This window comes from Anas acuta, chromosome 17, assembly GCF_963932015.1.
Source record: "Anas acuta chromosome 17, bAnaAcu1.1, whole genome shotgun sequence".
NCBI classification, from domain to species: Eukaryota; Metazoa; Chordata; class Aves; order Anseriformes; family Anatidae; genus Anas; species Anas acuta.
Window position 1 is genome coordinate 439,713 of NC_088995.1, and position 16,305 is coordinate 456,017.

A 16,305-nucleotide genomic window follows, 5' to 3' on the forward strand; every position below is an offset into this window, starting at 1 on the left:
AATGGCTGAAAAATTGTCTTTTAAATCACTTCTTCAGCCCATCTTAATACATAGGCTAGGTATTTTAAAAGAACTGGAAAGTATGAAGAAAGTGTTGGAGTGTAATAGCTGAGCTTCTGTAAGTGAAACCAGATTCGTCTGAGAGGACCTGAAATCTTCTAGTCCTGTCTAGCTTGCAAAAAAAAGTAAATTGTAAACATCATGTGAGCATTAGTGACTGATTTCTATAGCCTCCCTCTGTGGATTTGAAATTTCAGTTTAGAAGTAGCCTTCATTCCTACATGCTAATGGAAGAATCTAGAACTGAAAACTGATGTGTTAGATGGGATCTTCTGTACTGATGGCTGAAATATTGAATTCATATAGCAACTCCTCAACTGTGTGTGTAATAGTGATGAGTTCAACTTACATGAGTTAAATATTGAAAATAGGGAAATGGAGAGTGGAGGAAGGTTCTTTTGTGGAGGTTGTTATTCTCAGGCACATTTTGGATTTTCTTAGTAAATAAATGTGGTGAAAAATGTTACATGTGAAGTTCACCTTACCCGTGTCAATACAAGGTTAATGGAGAAGCCAATAAAATGGAGGTGGGAACAGACCCTTTGGAAGAATGGGAGAAGGAAATACTTTTTGCACAGTTTTGCACTAGTCACTAACTACCACTGGCTGCAGCAAAGGGCAAGAGTAAAAGTGGATAGAAATATCCAGTTATATGATGCTCTATAAATGAAGAGTTTATATTCTTTCTAGGGAAAACAAAACAAAACACCTAAGTGAAAACCAAACTTTTACTAACTGGATTGATAACTCTGCCAGTGGGTTATTTTCATCCTTCCATGCAGCATCTGTTACTGGCCACTAAGACAGAATATTAGATTAGAGTGGGCTCCTGTTTAACCCAGTGTGACAATTCCTGCTTAATAATGTTAAAGTGTTCGGGTTTGTTTTACGTACATTTGTATTCATACCTGCACCTACAAGAACTTCTTAACTCAGTCATCTGTGGAAACCAGTTCTCCACAACATACTGCAGTGAGGATGTAGTTAGATGCCTTCATTGTGCCTCAGAAGAAATATCAATATTGCAGGTTCAGTATTCAGAGATCCTTTCTGAAATTTGTCTATCCTGGGGCTGATAGGATTTAATTTTGAATGTAGGGGGATGCAGTAAGAAAGATGAAGGTACAGTTTTGATTCATCTTTGAAACAGTTTACAAATGAGATTCTTGTGACAACTCTGATGCAGAAGTGGGGGGATGACAGTAGCTACTTTTCTGGTGGTATTTCTTTCACGTTCTGCAAATTTTGTCCTCATTAGAATAGCTTTTAAGAATTACACCTTAACTTTGCTAAACTCTGTTGGGGCTTTTCTGCAGCACCTACTTGTTCTACTTAAAAGTAATTTGAACTTTTACAATTCTCTTTGGTTGCCTGGGTGTAGTGGTTTTCTTAGGCGGATATTTTTAAGACATTATGTAAACCTTACTTGTACTCAGTACTGAGGTCAGGGATTTTTATCCTTCCCTAATCCCCAAAGAAGTATCTTTATGAAATAACCATTTCCATACTAGTCATCAGTAAAATTCAGTAAATTTATATGTTGGAAGCATTTGTAATCTCTCAGCTCTATTGATAATAGCTTTGTTTCCACCGTGACTTGATAAGTAGTGATGTCTGTTCTAAAGCAGTGCCACTTGGATTGCTGCCTTGTGCCCTCTCTGTATTTAGCCTGGTAATGTGTCTCATAGACTTGAGATTATGCAGTTTCTAACCTTGCAGGTTAGCTCACTTACACCTTCTTCCCTTTCTGTTCTGTTTTCTCAGAAGTTGACATGTTGCAATTTGCTAAATGTTAGTATACCGATTTCTGTAGTACTGTTTTCCTTTCCCCGAGAAAGCTTACAAAGCTGAAAGGATAAGAGCCTGTGACACAGACAGTGCCTAGCACAAGAAAAGTCTAACCTAGAAGGGAGCCCCAGAGTGCTAATGAGCAGGTGTGATGGAGTATTCAGCAAAAGCTTAAACAAATGTGCTCCCCACACCCTGCTCCAGATCACTCAGGTCAATCAATTTGGTAGTCTTGAAAAGAACAAGCTCAATACAATGGGACACTTTCTGTTTGTTTGTTTGTTTTTTTTTCTGACTCTTAGTTGTTTTTTACATTATAGGACTACAAAGCTGATGAAGACCCTGCATTATTCCAGTCAGTTAAGACTAAGAGAGGACCTTTGGGGCCAAATTGGAAGGTAATAAGAACTAACTTGACAACCTTATAAAGTCTTATCAGCAGGAAAAAAAGTCTGCAGTTTCTTAGAGATTAGCACTAATGATGTCAGTCTTAAAAACAGAGGGCAGAAATATTTATTTCCTTTTGTATTCTGTTAAAATTCCAAATATGTTGATAAGCAGGGTACTGTCTACAAGTTGTTTATTATTGCTACTGAAAACAAAGCAATGCAACTTAAATTGGATGAACTTACTCAAGACTGACATTTGAATCTGCGCTGTGATGAATTCCGTGAAAGTGTTCATTCTATTATGGTAACCCCTGACAGTAACTTATATAAAAATAATAATAATAAAAAATAAAAAAATGCAGTAGGAAGCTTCCAACTATATTTAAATGGTTATAACATCTGTGTATCGATATACTAAATCTAAGCCTGTCTTCATCTTGCTATATTTTTTTTTAAACTTTTGTGGTATGCATATAAAATGCACACACAAAAAAAAGTAGTATTTCATCATAAGTATTCTCCTTCAGTGTGATAATAAATCTTGTTTGTATTTCTGTATGCATGTGTACAGTCATGCACAGATGCATCTACTGCGTTGCTGAAATTCTTAGTCTGAGTTATGTAAACTGAGCTCTTTTGGGGAATACATTTTCCACGTACTTTGGTCATTTGCCAGCTTTCTGTTAAGTAAAGCCATTGTACAACCACAGGAAAATGGCTTGACCAAAACTTTCATTTCAAGGTAAAGCCATCTGGCCTTTACCCAAGGCTGCAGTTATCTAAGCCTGTGTACTAAGAATTTTCTTTTAAATGCATTATGCAGGCTGCTTGCTTAATATTACCAAACATTACCAACCAAAATTTAGTGTGCTGTGTTTCCTTCATGTCCTTAGTGAAAAATGGGATAAATCTGTTTTAAATGAGACATAACATTCTGTGAAAGTTCCTCGGCATTAGTGCCACCTTTCTGCACACATTATTGAGTATAGGTAAATGCTTACCACATAAAATCAATCCAGTAAGAATTTGCTCTGCTTATACATTCAACTACAGCAAAGTCATGCTCGAGAACTGACTCTCAGGTAGTCTGTATACACAACAAATTTCAAAGTAGAAATAATCTGGGCATTTTTAAATTAGATTTCTTTTAACAATTCAATGGACAACTGCTGTTAGTTGTGCACAAATTTACAAGATTTATTGTAAGGTATAATGCATAAAGATCTTGGTCAATAATGTATATTTATTTAACGTGGAATGTTTAGCACTAATATGCATCACCAGAGAGCTTTTGAATGAAAACCAGTTATCCTCAGAAGGCTGATGTTCTATTCATGAACAAAAAAAACAAAGTGCTGTTGTTGTTTTGTGTTCCTAAACAGCAGAAATCTATGTCCAGGCATTAGTAAAAGGACAAAACTAAATAGAACATAAAAATTCAGTGCTGCCAGTTCCAGGCAGTCGGAGTTCTCCTTTTGCAGCTGTTTTTAAACAATAAAAAAGTAATTCCCCTCTTTCATTGAGTCACACAGGCCCAAATAGGCCATTTCTTGTATCAGCCCTCCTGCCTGTTCCCTGTGAAACAGGAAAAGAAGAACAAAATCTATGGCAGAATAAAAATCTGTGCACTTCATACAGTAACTTGTTATTCAAGCCAAACACACAGGTGTAAGTTAAGTTTTGTTTGTTTTAAACCTTGTTTTTTAACTCTTAGAAGGGTTGCAGTAACCAAACGTGCTGTTAGACAAAAACATGACATACTTTTAGTCTCTTCTGTTACATAAATTTGACTGTGTAAATTGTATGAAAATCACTGTGCGTGATGTTACAGGTACTTCAGACCTGTTTGGAAGTAGGAACTCTGAAGTTGTTTCATGTTGTTGTGAGAAGTAAACTTCAGGGGTAGTTATGTGCTTTTTATTATCTGATTTTTTTTTTCTAGTGTGAATGGTTTTCCACCATCATACTGAGAGTACAACTCAGGTTATAATTGCCTGTAGGTAATAGACCCACAAGTGTAAAATAAGTTGGCACTAGCAATTATAATTAAGCTTTGTTGTCCCCTCAAAATGCCTGAAAGTATATTATAGTTTAAGTCTTGAAAATGAAAATAATGTTAAAATTTAAATTTATAATATATGCTTGCGGCTTGCAGTATGGATGGAATTGTTTTGTAGGTTTACCTGATTGTCTGTTAATCCCTGTTATCCTATGTTGAGATTGCAGTGCAGTCATTTTCTAATACCTAGAATGATAATTTCTAATAATATTAAATGTATTTCACTGAAATAATTAAAAAACAAACAAACAAAAAAAAACTTTCCATTTATCTGTAAACAGAAAGAGCTAGCAACTGATGAAGAGTGTCCTAAAATGTGTGCTTACAAGTTGGTGACTATCAAATTTAAATGGTGGGGACTGCAGAACAAAGTTGAAAACTTTATACAAAAGGTAAGTGCTTCTTAAAAAAACAAAAAACACTGATGTTGCTGGAGAGATGGGATTGGTGGTGGGCAGGTAGGGAGGCAGGGTGGTTTTGTTTTGGCAGTTTTTTTGTTTGTATGTTGTGGTAGTGGGTGGTGTTTTTTTTTTTTTTTTGAGGTGAAACAGCATAGAAGTTTTCTGTTGCTTGCAATCAAGCAGTTCCTGTTCATTTCCTCAGCAAACAGAACCATTTGTGCCTTGGTCTAACAGCAGTGATGTTTCATTGACGGTGTACTAGAATAACCTTCTAAGCTAAAAAAGCAAAAGTATTAGCAAAGAGTCTGTGTCATGTAAGTTCAGCTCATGATTTTGTAAACAACAGCACTTGACAAATCTTTGTTTTGTTTTGACCTCATAAGTTGAAAGTTGCATAAAATATGTACTGGTGTTTCCTTAGTATTTTCTATTCCAGTTTTCACATGGAAGTGTTCTTGCATTTGTACTAATTCTACAGTACTTTATATTTCTGGAATTAAATGCTTGCAAAGTGAGGTCTGAAGCAAGTATAATCCAATACTAGGGTTTAGTTGGCAACTGGTGTTTTGTCAAATTATACTTGCATCTTATTTCATTACTGCTTTATCATCAGAATATGAATTGTGAAATTAAAAAAAAAAAAAGGTCTAAACATTCAAAATGTAAACTTAACGTGTAGTCAAAATGTTTCATCTAGATTGGCATTCCAGTTCTCTTCAATCCAGAGAAAATGTGCTGTATAAGTGAGTAACAAAAACATAAAAACATATTCCGGTAGCAATTGGCCATGGTGTTTGCTCACTGATAAAACATGAGTGAGACCATTGTCATTGTGGTAAACAGGGCTTTTAGCTATCAGTGGACTACCTAGCAAACTGCATGAAAAGTTTTGTTATTTTAATAGTGATGATAGCAAAAGAGAAAAGCTTCAAACAATAATAATTGAGAATAAGATAAAGAAGGTAGTTTGTGATATCTGCAGTACAAAGGAAGGGAAGGAGATGCTTTGGTGTGGTGGTGGGTATGGGAAGGAATTGTGCATTACACATTTCAAACTGAAAACTGGTTGGGAATAAGCTACCGGAAGAGCCAAGACTGATTCTGTGATCTGACAAGGGGAATACTTAAAGATATGATTTTTTTTTTTTTTTTTTTTTGCCTTGCTTTAATTGAAGCTGATTCTTCAGAGGAAGTTGATCTCTTTCTGCCAGTTGTCAAGAACTGTGTGTTAAATGTGATCAGCTTTGTTTCTGAGGACTGTCAGCAGCTTTAACAATGCCAAATCTGGGAACAGATGAACAAGACCTGAACTTTAGGTGGCACCCTGGGTAACTAAATACATTCAGAAGTCTGAGTTTTAGTAGTGAAATGGATTTCAGTGTTGCATCTGTATGACTGCTTTTATCAGAGCAGCCAGAAGCAATAGTGATAATTCTGCAGATGGGATGGTTTATATGATACGTCTTTCATCTTCCAAGTCAACATTGTAAAAGTTAAAATTCCATGGCACTAGAGGTAGACTGAGCTAGTACAGATCTTCAGCACAACACTGTGTTTTTAGGGCTAGCAGTATTTTAAAAATGTGAAACCTAACAATTTGAGTCACATTGACAGTATTCTTAGTGAGATCGATTCAGAACCCAGATACGCCTGCTGTAATGAAATGGCTGTGGAATCCTTAGCTTAAATATCTGAACTCTCGAGGGTTTTGTACCTTTGAAATTGCACGTCAGGTGTTGCCGAGATGCTGACTCACTACAAATCAGAAGTGTGCCATCTTTGGAGTCAGAACTACCCCCCTCATTGCTTCATTCTGCCTTGTTGTACTTTGTTGTTTTTTTTTTTAACAGCACAAAACCTGTAACAGTTCAGGTCTAGATTTTTATACAGTGCAAGCTAAACATTCTAGCTGTTATAATGCTGTTTTTATTTCAGCTTGATGCTGTCTTGGATAGAACAAATTTTAGAAGGATTCTTCAGGATCTTCAAGTAACATGAATTGCTGACCTTTCTCAACTTGTTTTTTGGTAGTGAAGTTTGTTCATTTTTAAAATGTGGGAATTAATATGGCTTTAAATAGGCTCCAGTAATGTGAGGAGGCTAAATCTCTAGCAGTATGAAACATTATGCACCTAAAGATTATACTTTTTCAAAATGAACAGCTGCAATCAATTCACCAGTCTTTGGCAAAATGCAGGCCTATATCTAATGTTTACTTATTTTCTTAAAGCAAGAAAAAAGGATATTTACCAACTTTCATCGCCAGCTGTTCTGCTGGATTGACAAGTGGATTGATCTGACTATGGAAGACATTAGGAGAATGGAGGATGAAACCCAAAAGGAGCTGGAAGCGGTAAGACCTCCTTAAGGCTGATGTTTGTGTGCTGTCTATAGCTATGCCGTTTAGACTGCTAGAAATTGAAGCAAATTAAGTTGTGTACATCCCCTTGTGTGTGTCTGGGCAACTGCCAGTGAGCATTATAGCCCCTTTAAAGATTCTCCTATGCAGAACCACGCACTTCAAGCTTCTGCATGCTGTGTTTTGTTAAGTTGGAAGTGGCTATGAGGTAAATATTTCAGATGTCAGTAAATCTGAAATGTCTACATTGCCCATGTCTTTGTTTATGTTATCATACTCATTATATAAAATCCCTTTGAGTGCCTGTTTACACTTGTCAGGTAGAGCTGTCATCTCGTGTTGCTTTGTTTCATTTCTAATCATTGTTAGGCATGATTACTTTTTCTCTTCAAACATGTTGTGAAGCAAACTTGAACATGTCACATGACAACAGTTGCGCTCATCCTGATTAGCACAACAAAACTAAATTTTACTTGAGAAAAAAAAAAACAGTAAAATTAACAGGTTTGAGGTGGTATCAATTTTCCTGCATTAGTGGCTGTGAGGATCAAATATATTTAGTTTGATCCATCTTTGGACTGAGGTCTAGAAGGAAATCCATCCATTGGGCACTTTGCCAGCTCTTTATTTTAAGAGGCAGAGAAACATCATAGGCTAAGCAAGAAGCCTTCTTCTGCAGTCTCTTTCCAGAGCACAACCTTTGGTATGAGCCTTTCTCACTCTAAGTTCTGCTATCTTTAGGTTCTTTGCAGTCTGTGGAGTTGCAATTGTGTTGTCTTCCCATTTTGCCGACTGCTTTATGCCCCAAACCTGTTCAGCTTGTCATTTTGCTTCCATTGTCTTGGTGCTGTTAGGATACAAAGTGCCTTCAGCTACAACTTGCTTTTTTGCATGGTTTAACTCATTTCAGCTGCCAGACATCTTTAGATACTGTCTTATGCTTTTGACCTACTGTTGACAGTGGTTATAAAGTGCATTTTGTGGTTTGAGCCTAACACATCTTTTCTTTTAGTATCAAAACTAGCTGTAACTCCTCCATCCCCACTTGTGCTCTCTCTGTTTGGTCTTTATGAACTATGCAGAGCCATCTTACATTGTGTGTTTGGAAGAAGTGCTTCTTCACCATTCTGTATGTTAATAGGTAGATGGTCTGAACTGGTAAAACCAAACTTTCTTTTCAGATAAGCTGAAGGGATTGTCTGCCGTGGCAGCTCCCAGAATATGTTTTGGAAAAGAATGATGTCCATTCACTCTTGCAAACACAGTACTTTCTCACTGGCATTTGGATATTTTTATTACGGGAAGTGTTCTCTCAAATCACATGGATTTCTTCTTTAATTCTGCTTTATGCCAGAATCTATAGTTAGAACCACCTATTCCTAGGTGTCTATGAAGGAGGAAGAGTAACCACTTTCCTCTCTATACCTGATTTTTATCAGAAGGGTTTTCTTTTGCACACCCGTAGTTCTTTATTTGGAATGAAACGGACTTCATCCAATTTCTCTGAGAAAGGATAGTGGCAGTGTGAGTATTGCATACAAGGTATGTATTGGAGAGAGTAAGCAGTGCTTGATGCAGCCCTGTGCATGAGAAAGTTTCCCTTTTGTGTCTCTGGATGTTTGTCTTCTGTAAAGCAAGTGTTGTTTCACAATTCTCACTGGTAAGTAATTGTTTTGCAAAAAGCATTTAAAAGAACATTTGCTCCTGTTTTTAGTTAGGCAAAGCCCACTTCACGTGTTTCTGAGTGTAACATTTATCCTTGTTCTTAAATGTCAAACCTACTTGTGTACTATTTTTCTTGTTATGCTGAGCAATGCAACTAGCTTATTTCAAGTAGCTCATCATGTATGACCTTACTTTCAAGAACTTAAGTGTATTACTTCTGAAAAAGTCTATTTTTCATGAGAAAAATGCATTGGTAAGTTACACTAACACAGCGTTTCTATATGTATTATGAAATGTGAGAGAAGTGAAAACCTACTGCTAAAGTATCTTTCTTAACTAAACAGAGGTATCTACAAATACCATAAATGATGCTGTTCCAAGGTTTTTGTGGTGACATGCACCTTTTATTGAAAAATAGCCTAAAGGCAAAAATGTCACTGCAAATACAACGTGAACATTAATTTTGCCCCAAATAGTTTGGTTGTGTTTCATAAGCAGCTACTTCTTTGTGCAAAATAGTAACTTTCATTAAATCCAAGATATACAACAAAACATTTTCTTCTATGGCCTGGACTACTGGGAAGTAAGGACTTTAGTGGTAGGGTACTTAACATGTTGACAAAAATATGTTCATGCTTCCATCTCCACAGATAAATGTTTTTTGACACTGTTCCATTATGTAGGTTTACAATGCTTAAACAGAAACAACTGCAGAAAGCAAGCCTCCTAATATTGGCAGCATTACATTTCCTTAGAATACATTGCTTTGTTTTGCTGTTCTCTTTTGTCATTAATACCTTTCTTCTTCTTAGTTTAAGCTAATCTTTCTCTTTAGATTCTGTAGGTGTTTCAGTTCCTTTTTGGTCCTGTTCTTCATCTTTAAGTCAATTTTTATTGTCAGGGTCCCTGCTTTTGTTATTTTTTTTGTTACTCTCTGAATCCTCATCAGTGTTCTGCCAGAGTTCCTCTATCCCAGCCCATTCTTTTCTTGTTTTTGTTTCTTTCTTTCACTTAGAGTTTTATGTATCTGGCTTCTGGAGAGAAGGAGCACCTGTGCCTCATTAAATACACATCAGCTAATCAGTGCATAATAGAAGAGCATCTGACCCTGCCAAAGCACTGTGACATATCTCATGTCTGAGTATTTCAAGCAATATCGCTCTGAGCTGAAGCATCATGGCCTGTTAAAAATCTAAGGGGTATCATCTACAGCTGCTGTATGGTTCCCAGGCTTCCCTCACCAAAAAGAAACACTCTGTATTCCCAGAAACACTCTGTATTCCCAGTCTCCAAAAAACTTCAGCTGAGGCTGGTCCTGGTTTTGGTCCTGGCCAGGGAAAGTAGTCCTGGCTGTGTAGATCGTTACTTCTCTCTTACTAACCACAGTATGATAGGTTCTTTACGTGGTAGCTCACAGTTTTATTTTACGTTTAGATGCGTAAGAAGGGTTCCGTTCGAGGCACATTGGCTGCTGACGTCTAGAGGAGGTCTCTCTGTAGGTTCTGAGGCAAATCAAGCTGTGTAAGTCAACTGCTGGATGGAAAAGGAGAAAAGTGACTAATATATGGATGGGAATTGCTGGCAAAATTATATCTCGACAATGCTTCTGGGCTGTAAGCTCACACCTGTTTGAGAACCTCAATGTGATCAACAGCTGAAGATGACATTTTGTGTCCAGGGTACATAAGAGACCTTCTCTGTACATGGACACTAATCAATTGCAGGTGCTCAGTCTGGTTGCAGAATGCCTTACACACTGGCAATGTAATCCAGTTCTTTGTGTTCATCTAGTGCAGAAACCCAAAGTGTGTGACCATTGTTATCGCCACGCTGGTACTGAGCTCTGAAGCCTGCAAGTAGTTTTCTGGGCACAAATCAGAAAAGTCAGGATCGCACGATATGTGGACTTAATCCACATAATTGAGGGAAACTGTGGGCTGTCATCTTTAAAGCGTGTTAACTTCACAAAATCCAGTTCCATACAGATATTTAAAAATATTAAATTATATTAAAATTGTTACTGCAGGAAGCAGGGTTTTCAGAGGTTTGCAGACTTCTGAGTATTTGTGTCTATTACTTTAATGTTGGTATTTCCCACTGTGATTGTTTTAATACTGCAGATGGGATCCCCAGCCAAAGCATTTTTTAAATCCTACTGATTGGTGTGAGGTTTCTCAGACTCGAGCTGCTGTCCACCAGTGAGGGGATAGCACCCAAATTAAGATTCCCTAACAAATCTCACATTGCTTTGGTATGATTCGTTCAGTCCTGGTGATGTTTTGACTGCCCTGCCCTATTTTTCTTGGAGGTTAATGAAACTATCTGTTTGGAACTTAGTATTCAAATGAACTGCTAATGCTTAATTGTGTGTCTTCTTTCTCCACAGTTACGTAATCAAGGCCAAGTCAGAGGAACAAGTGCTGCCAACGATGAATGATGATGGATTTAACCATCACATGCAGTGTTGATATACAAATGTGTGTGTGGATGCATGATTATTTGTATATAATTATATATACGCACATGCATACTGAAGGGGGTTGTTACAGTGTCTCCAGGGTACTATACCTGTCCTCAGCAAAGATGCAAAGGAAACTGCTTTCATTATGTATACCTGAAGCAAATAAAAATCAACTGAGTAGTGTCATTTAAAGGTTGAATTAACTGCAGAATTATGTTAACTGGTATGTTTCATGAATGTCAATACTGGACCAATTTATTCCTTACTTTTTTTTTCCTGTCTTGAGTCACTCTGCTATAACTTGCCCGTATCTCAGTGTAAAGAAACAGATTGAAATAAGTTGATTTCAATTTTGTGTCTTCCCTATGTCGTCATTTTTGGAATAGGAACAATGAATGTATTTATAGCTATTTATTTCTGGATTGTCATTATCCTACAGTCAAATCAGAAAGAAATTTCTATTAGCAGAAATTGGAAGACTTTTACTGTTGAATGAGTTTGACTCAAACTTTACCCATTCTCACTGATTAAAAAAAAAATAAAAATGTTTTATTGGACTTTTGTACATTCAAATGCTAATGTTTTTTCTTCATTAAAATTGGCAAGATTAAGGAAAAATGGCTGGTGATTTATAAAATACTTGCAATTTGGAATTTTCCGGAAGCTGGCTTTCTAGACAAAGAAACTGACAATATTTTTAGTATATCTTAGGCCGTGCAGTGAAAATGGAGGCAGATAGACCTTGTCTAAAGTAATACTGTTAATAAATATTGCAGTTTTCCAGAGTTTCAACTTTGGAAGCTATGCAAATGGTCTTGATTTCACACACATTACACAATGGAATATAATGGTGATTTTAGCTCTTTTCATGTTGAAAATACACTTAAAAAGAGATGTATGCTTTCAGATATTATGAAAGTTTAAATTGTAGCATCTACCATGTTTCTCTGATATTTGTTAGGAGTGGACACACAAAAGAAAAGATGGTGTAATTAAGGTGGTCTGTAGATAACTCTCAAATAGGAAAATGTCTTCAGCATTTTTAAGAAAATATTGAGATAGAGCGTATCATAGGTATATATTGTCAAAATGCTTGCTAGATCAGAAAAATTATTTTAGAAACACTAGTTAAGTTCTAATACTGCCTGGTGTCCCCAGAAACCTCGGTAAGGCAATCCTTGCTTAAGCATCCATCTTTATATAATCTCACATACATCCAACTATTCAGAACCTTTTTTTTCTTAGGCTGCTTACGAAAGGAGTCATCTGATTTCTGCAACCATCAATGATATTTGCCTGAACTTGAAGGGTAGCAGGGCCAGGTCTGCCATATGGCTGACCCTGCCAGTGCACGCGTCTGCTGTGAGGGCTGGGCACTGAAGTGCCTGCCAGCAAGTGGACATTTGTACATTTCTTCTGTGCAATTTCACCTTCCTGTCCTTCATACTGCAAAGCTGATGGTTTTTTTGGTTTTCCTTTTTGGATTAGCGATTAAATGATGCTTGTTTGCTGTACCAACAGGTCGGTTTTGCAAATATATGTACATACGCACATCATTTAAAAAGGAGGGCTGTTGCAAACCTGGAAAACTAAGGTCTCGGTTCTCTTTCAATGGTAGAATACAAGTTCCACTGTCATCAAAATGAGTCAAAAATGAGTCATAATGGAAACTGAAGGAAAGGGACCCTACAACTTTCATATCTTTGGACTTGTGAAAATTTGAGAGAATCTTGTAGTGAATGTAAAATGTTGAGTTTACTTTGGCAGACTTTGGTGTGACCTACAGCAAAACAGTCAATGAAATTTAAATAAATTTGGTGATAAAATGCTCTGTCTCTTGTCTTAGGTATTAGTACTTGTGGTTTGCTAATGATCTGGCATTTAGTTTTACTGAACTGCACGAGAAGGTTGGAAGTGCTCTAAGGATGAGCTTCAGTCGTTGTGAGCTCAAATGTGTGCTTGTATGTTAGAAGCAATTGAGGCGGTGGGTTGTTGGATATTTTGGTTTAGGACTGTTTTGGTTTAGGACTTCAAGCAGAGTAACACGTAATTAGCTTGAACCTTGCCATTATCTGGAGTATAAAGAAGGTGGTTTGCTTTCATTGTTATGACTTCCTACCTTAATATGCCAGGCTAGATTTTTGCAGATGTTTGCTTCTGGTATTGGAATAGAGTGGTGCTCTGGTTGGTATGTCTTCATGTGTTACGGGTAGTGCTAATCCTGTATTCTGCCTTTGTAAGGAAAGGATCATCCCAACGTGCAGAGTGAACGGGGTGGAAAACATTTATAGTTTTAAGGAGGAATCAGCAGCAGTGCCAGTTTGACATTAGAAAATGGAGGCATCAAAGTCACCTTACCCTGGTGTAGAGGCTAATTTACAAAAATGTGGCTCCTTCAAAGTGAATTAGTGTGCAAACTTTCTTACAGAATACTTGAGGAAGTGGCAAATACATTTCCAGGTTCCCTGGAAAGGACATCTGAGCAACCTTTTAAGTTGGGATAAGATATATAAGGATACAGCAGGTAGCGGGGAGTGGTTGAGCAACTAACAGGCTTGTTTATTCTGGTGTCAGTGAAATGCAAAGCTTCAGAACAGACTTCTGAAGAAAGACCTGAAAACTTTAATATAAAATTATCAGAGGCAGCTGCAAATAGCTTGCATGGGATGATTCTGTCATGTGTCAATTTATTATGGTCATAAGAGCAAAGATATGTATTAGGCTGGGAAAAGTGAAGCAGTTGCAAGCAAGTGGTGGAGTCTGGACCGGAGAAGGGATTGCAGAGCTGCAAGTGACCACTGATCCAGGTATGGTGTTGAAGAGGGGGTCCCATCTTGCCCGTGGTTCATGGCCCTCACCTGCCTGGCAAGGCTGCAGAGAGCACTTGCAGCTGCCTTGGTTTTGGAGACTCCTTGGAGACTCCTTTCCCCCACAGGAAGGAAGGAAGGACTGAGACAGCTCTTTGAGCTAAAAAGGGCTAAAATATCCATGTGTCTGTCCTGACAGTGTAGGCCTGTCTTGGCAGCATCAGTGACCAGATACATGTTGTAAGTTAGCTGGCCTCAAGATTAGGAGCAGGAGCTTGCTGACAATGATTAAAACCATTGTCCTATGGGATGAGAAATCTGGAAATGGACTGTGGGCTACCAAGTCTGCTGAAATTGCTGGATTTCAGGAACCATTGATGTTTTTTGGTTGTTTTCTTAATATGTAGTCTTTGGCAGTACGTAGTCATAGAATCATTTACCAGTTTGTGTTGGAAGGGACCTTAAAGATCATCTAGTTCCAACCCCCCTGCCATGGCAGGGATGAGCCATCCACAACTTCTCTGGGCAATCTGTTCAAGTGCCTCGCCACCCTCTGAGTGAAGAATTTCCTCTAACATCTAATTAACATCTAATCTAATTCTCCCATTTTTTAGCTTAAAACCGTTAAACCGTTCCTCTTTTTTTTTTTTTTTTTTTTTACAAGACCTTTTAAGTATTGAAAAGCTGCAATGAGGTCACCATGGAGCCTCCCTTTTTCAAGCTCAACTTCCCCAGCTCTCTTTCTTCATAGGGGTGCTCCAGCCCTCTGAACAACTTTGTGGCTCTCATCTTGACCCATTCTAACATCCACATCCTTCTTGTGCTGAGGGCCACAGACCTGGATGCAGTACTCCAAGTGGGGGCCCAGCCCTCTTGCTCACTAATGAGGATGCGGTAGGAGCAAGAACTGCAAATTGGAGCAGGACAGGAGTTTGTCCTCAGTGTGCACCAAATAAAAGCTTGCCTCTTTGTGTCTCGTTGATGTAGGGTTTTGGCCTCCCCTCGCTGACTTCACCTTTCTCGTAATTGGCCACTTCAGTAACAATGCCATGTGTATTTGAAGTATTTAAAAAATAACCTTATTGCTGGAATAAGATAGAGGTGATCAGGATTGTGACAGGGAAAATATTCTGTTCAGTAATATATTTACAAATTACAGAGAAACTCAGGTAATGGCTATTTATTGCAAGGTTATCTTTGCAGGTTGTACAATAGTGTATTTTTTTCTCTCAGGTCCTAGTTTTTGGAATTCCCTCGTGAAAGCTTAGGGTAACCTGGCATCTGCGTTGCCTCTTGGAATTGTCTGCAACAAGGCTTTACTCCTCCTTTTCCCATCAGCACTTGTCATTTGTGAGCTATTGCTGACAAGGTCACTGGTGCCGGATTTGTGGCCTGTCCCTGCTGACCCAGCAGGCCCGGGGTTTGCCCCTGACAGCAGAGGCCGCTACCATTGCCAAAGAGCAGCCGGAGGGCTCAACATGGCTGGGGCAGCAGCTGCTGTCACTTCTGAAGGGGGAATCTGCAGTAGACAGGTCTAACAGGGATGCTGGAAGTGATTTCCAGCAATGCCTTAGCCCAGAGAGGTCCTACAGAGAGCCTTTCACCACAGAGCTGGGTGCATGGGGTAGAGGGCCTTGCACAGGTGTCTGTGTGGGCAGCAGGCTGGCCCCTCTCCACAGCCCTCAGTGTCTGGAGTCTGTCTTGGGAAGAGCAGCAGCTGCAACAAAACAGTTCAGACTAATCATTTTTTCTGCTTTCAGCGGGGAGTCTGTCAGTGGGAAGGATGCTTATTTTACCTGAGGTCAAATGGCTGCGCATCAAATAGGAAGCAAGGTGCATGCACCTCCATCCCCAGCCTGGCGTTGGAAACCTGTGGCTGGGCACCAGATAATGGCTGCTAGAGAATGGCACCAAGGCAAGGAAGAGCTTGTGCAGACCACCTTGGTTTGGGCATGTGGGCAATTCACCGATATATTCAGTGTCCAGGCAGCGAGAACTTGTAAATGGCTGTGCTGGCGCACCCTTTGGTGGGCCACAGTGGTGCCTGTACCAGGGAGCAATAGGGAGGCCTGAGCCCAGGCTCTGCTGGAAGGGGCGGGAGGATGGCGTTCCACAGCCTCTGCCTGGTGCCGAGTCACAGCCTGGCCTGGGAAAGGTCCCCCTTGGTGACAGCCTGGTGGCTGGTGCCCTTGGGACACCTTTGTTTTGGGACAATGGGTAGTGATGGGCTGTGTGGTTCATACTGCTTTGTCTTGGGAGAAGGCTCAGAGCAAGAAAATACCACTTTTTCAAGATGTTTATGAGTACATAGTATAA

General features: G+C 38.8%; 1 protein-coding gene across 1 annotated transcript in view; it reads left to right on the forward strand.

The window, feature by feature from the left end:
* The window catches only part of PITPNB (phosphatidylinositol transfer protein beta), a 28,741-nt gene extending 17,002 nt beyond the window's left edge, over positions 1-11,739 (forward strand). The window contains exons 8-11 of the mRNA XM_068654168.1: positions 2,169-2,246; positions 4,578-4,688; positions 6,928-7,050; positions 11,108-11,739. Coding sequence (XP_068510269.1) covers positions 2,169-2,246; positions 4,578-4,688; positions 6,928-7,050; positions 11,108-11,158 — 363 coding nt within the window. The 3' untranslated portion in view covers positions 11,159-11,739. The remainder of the gene's footprint in view (positions 1-2,168; positions 2,247-4,577; positions 4,689-6,927; positions 7,051-11,107) is intronic.
* Positions 11,740-16,305: the final 4,566 nt, after the last annotated feature.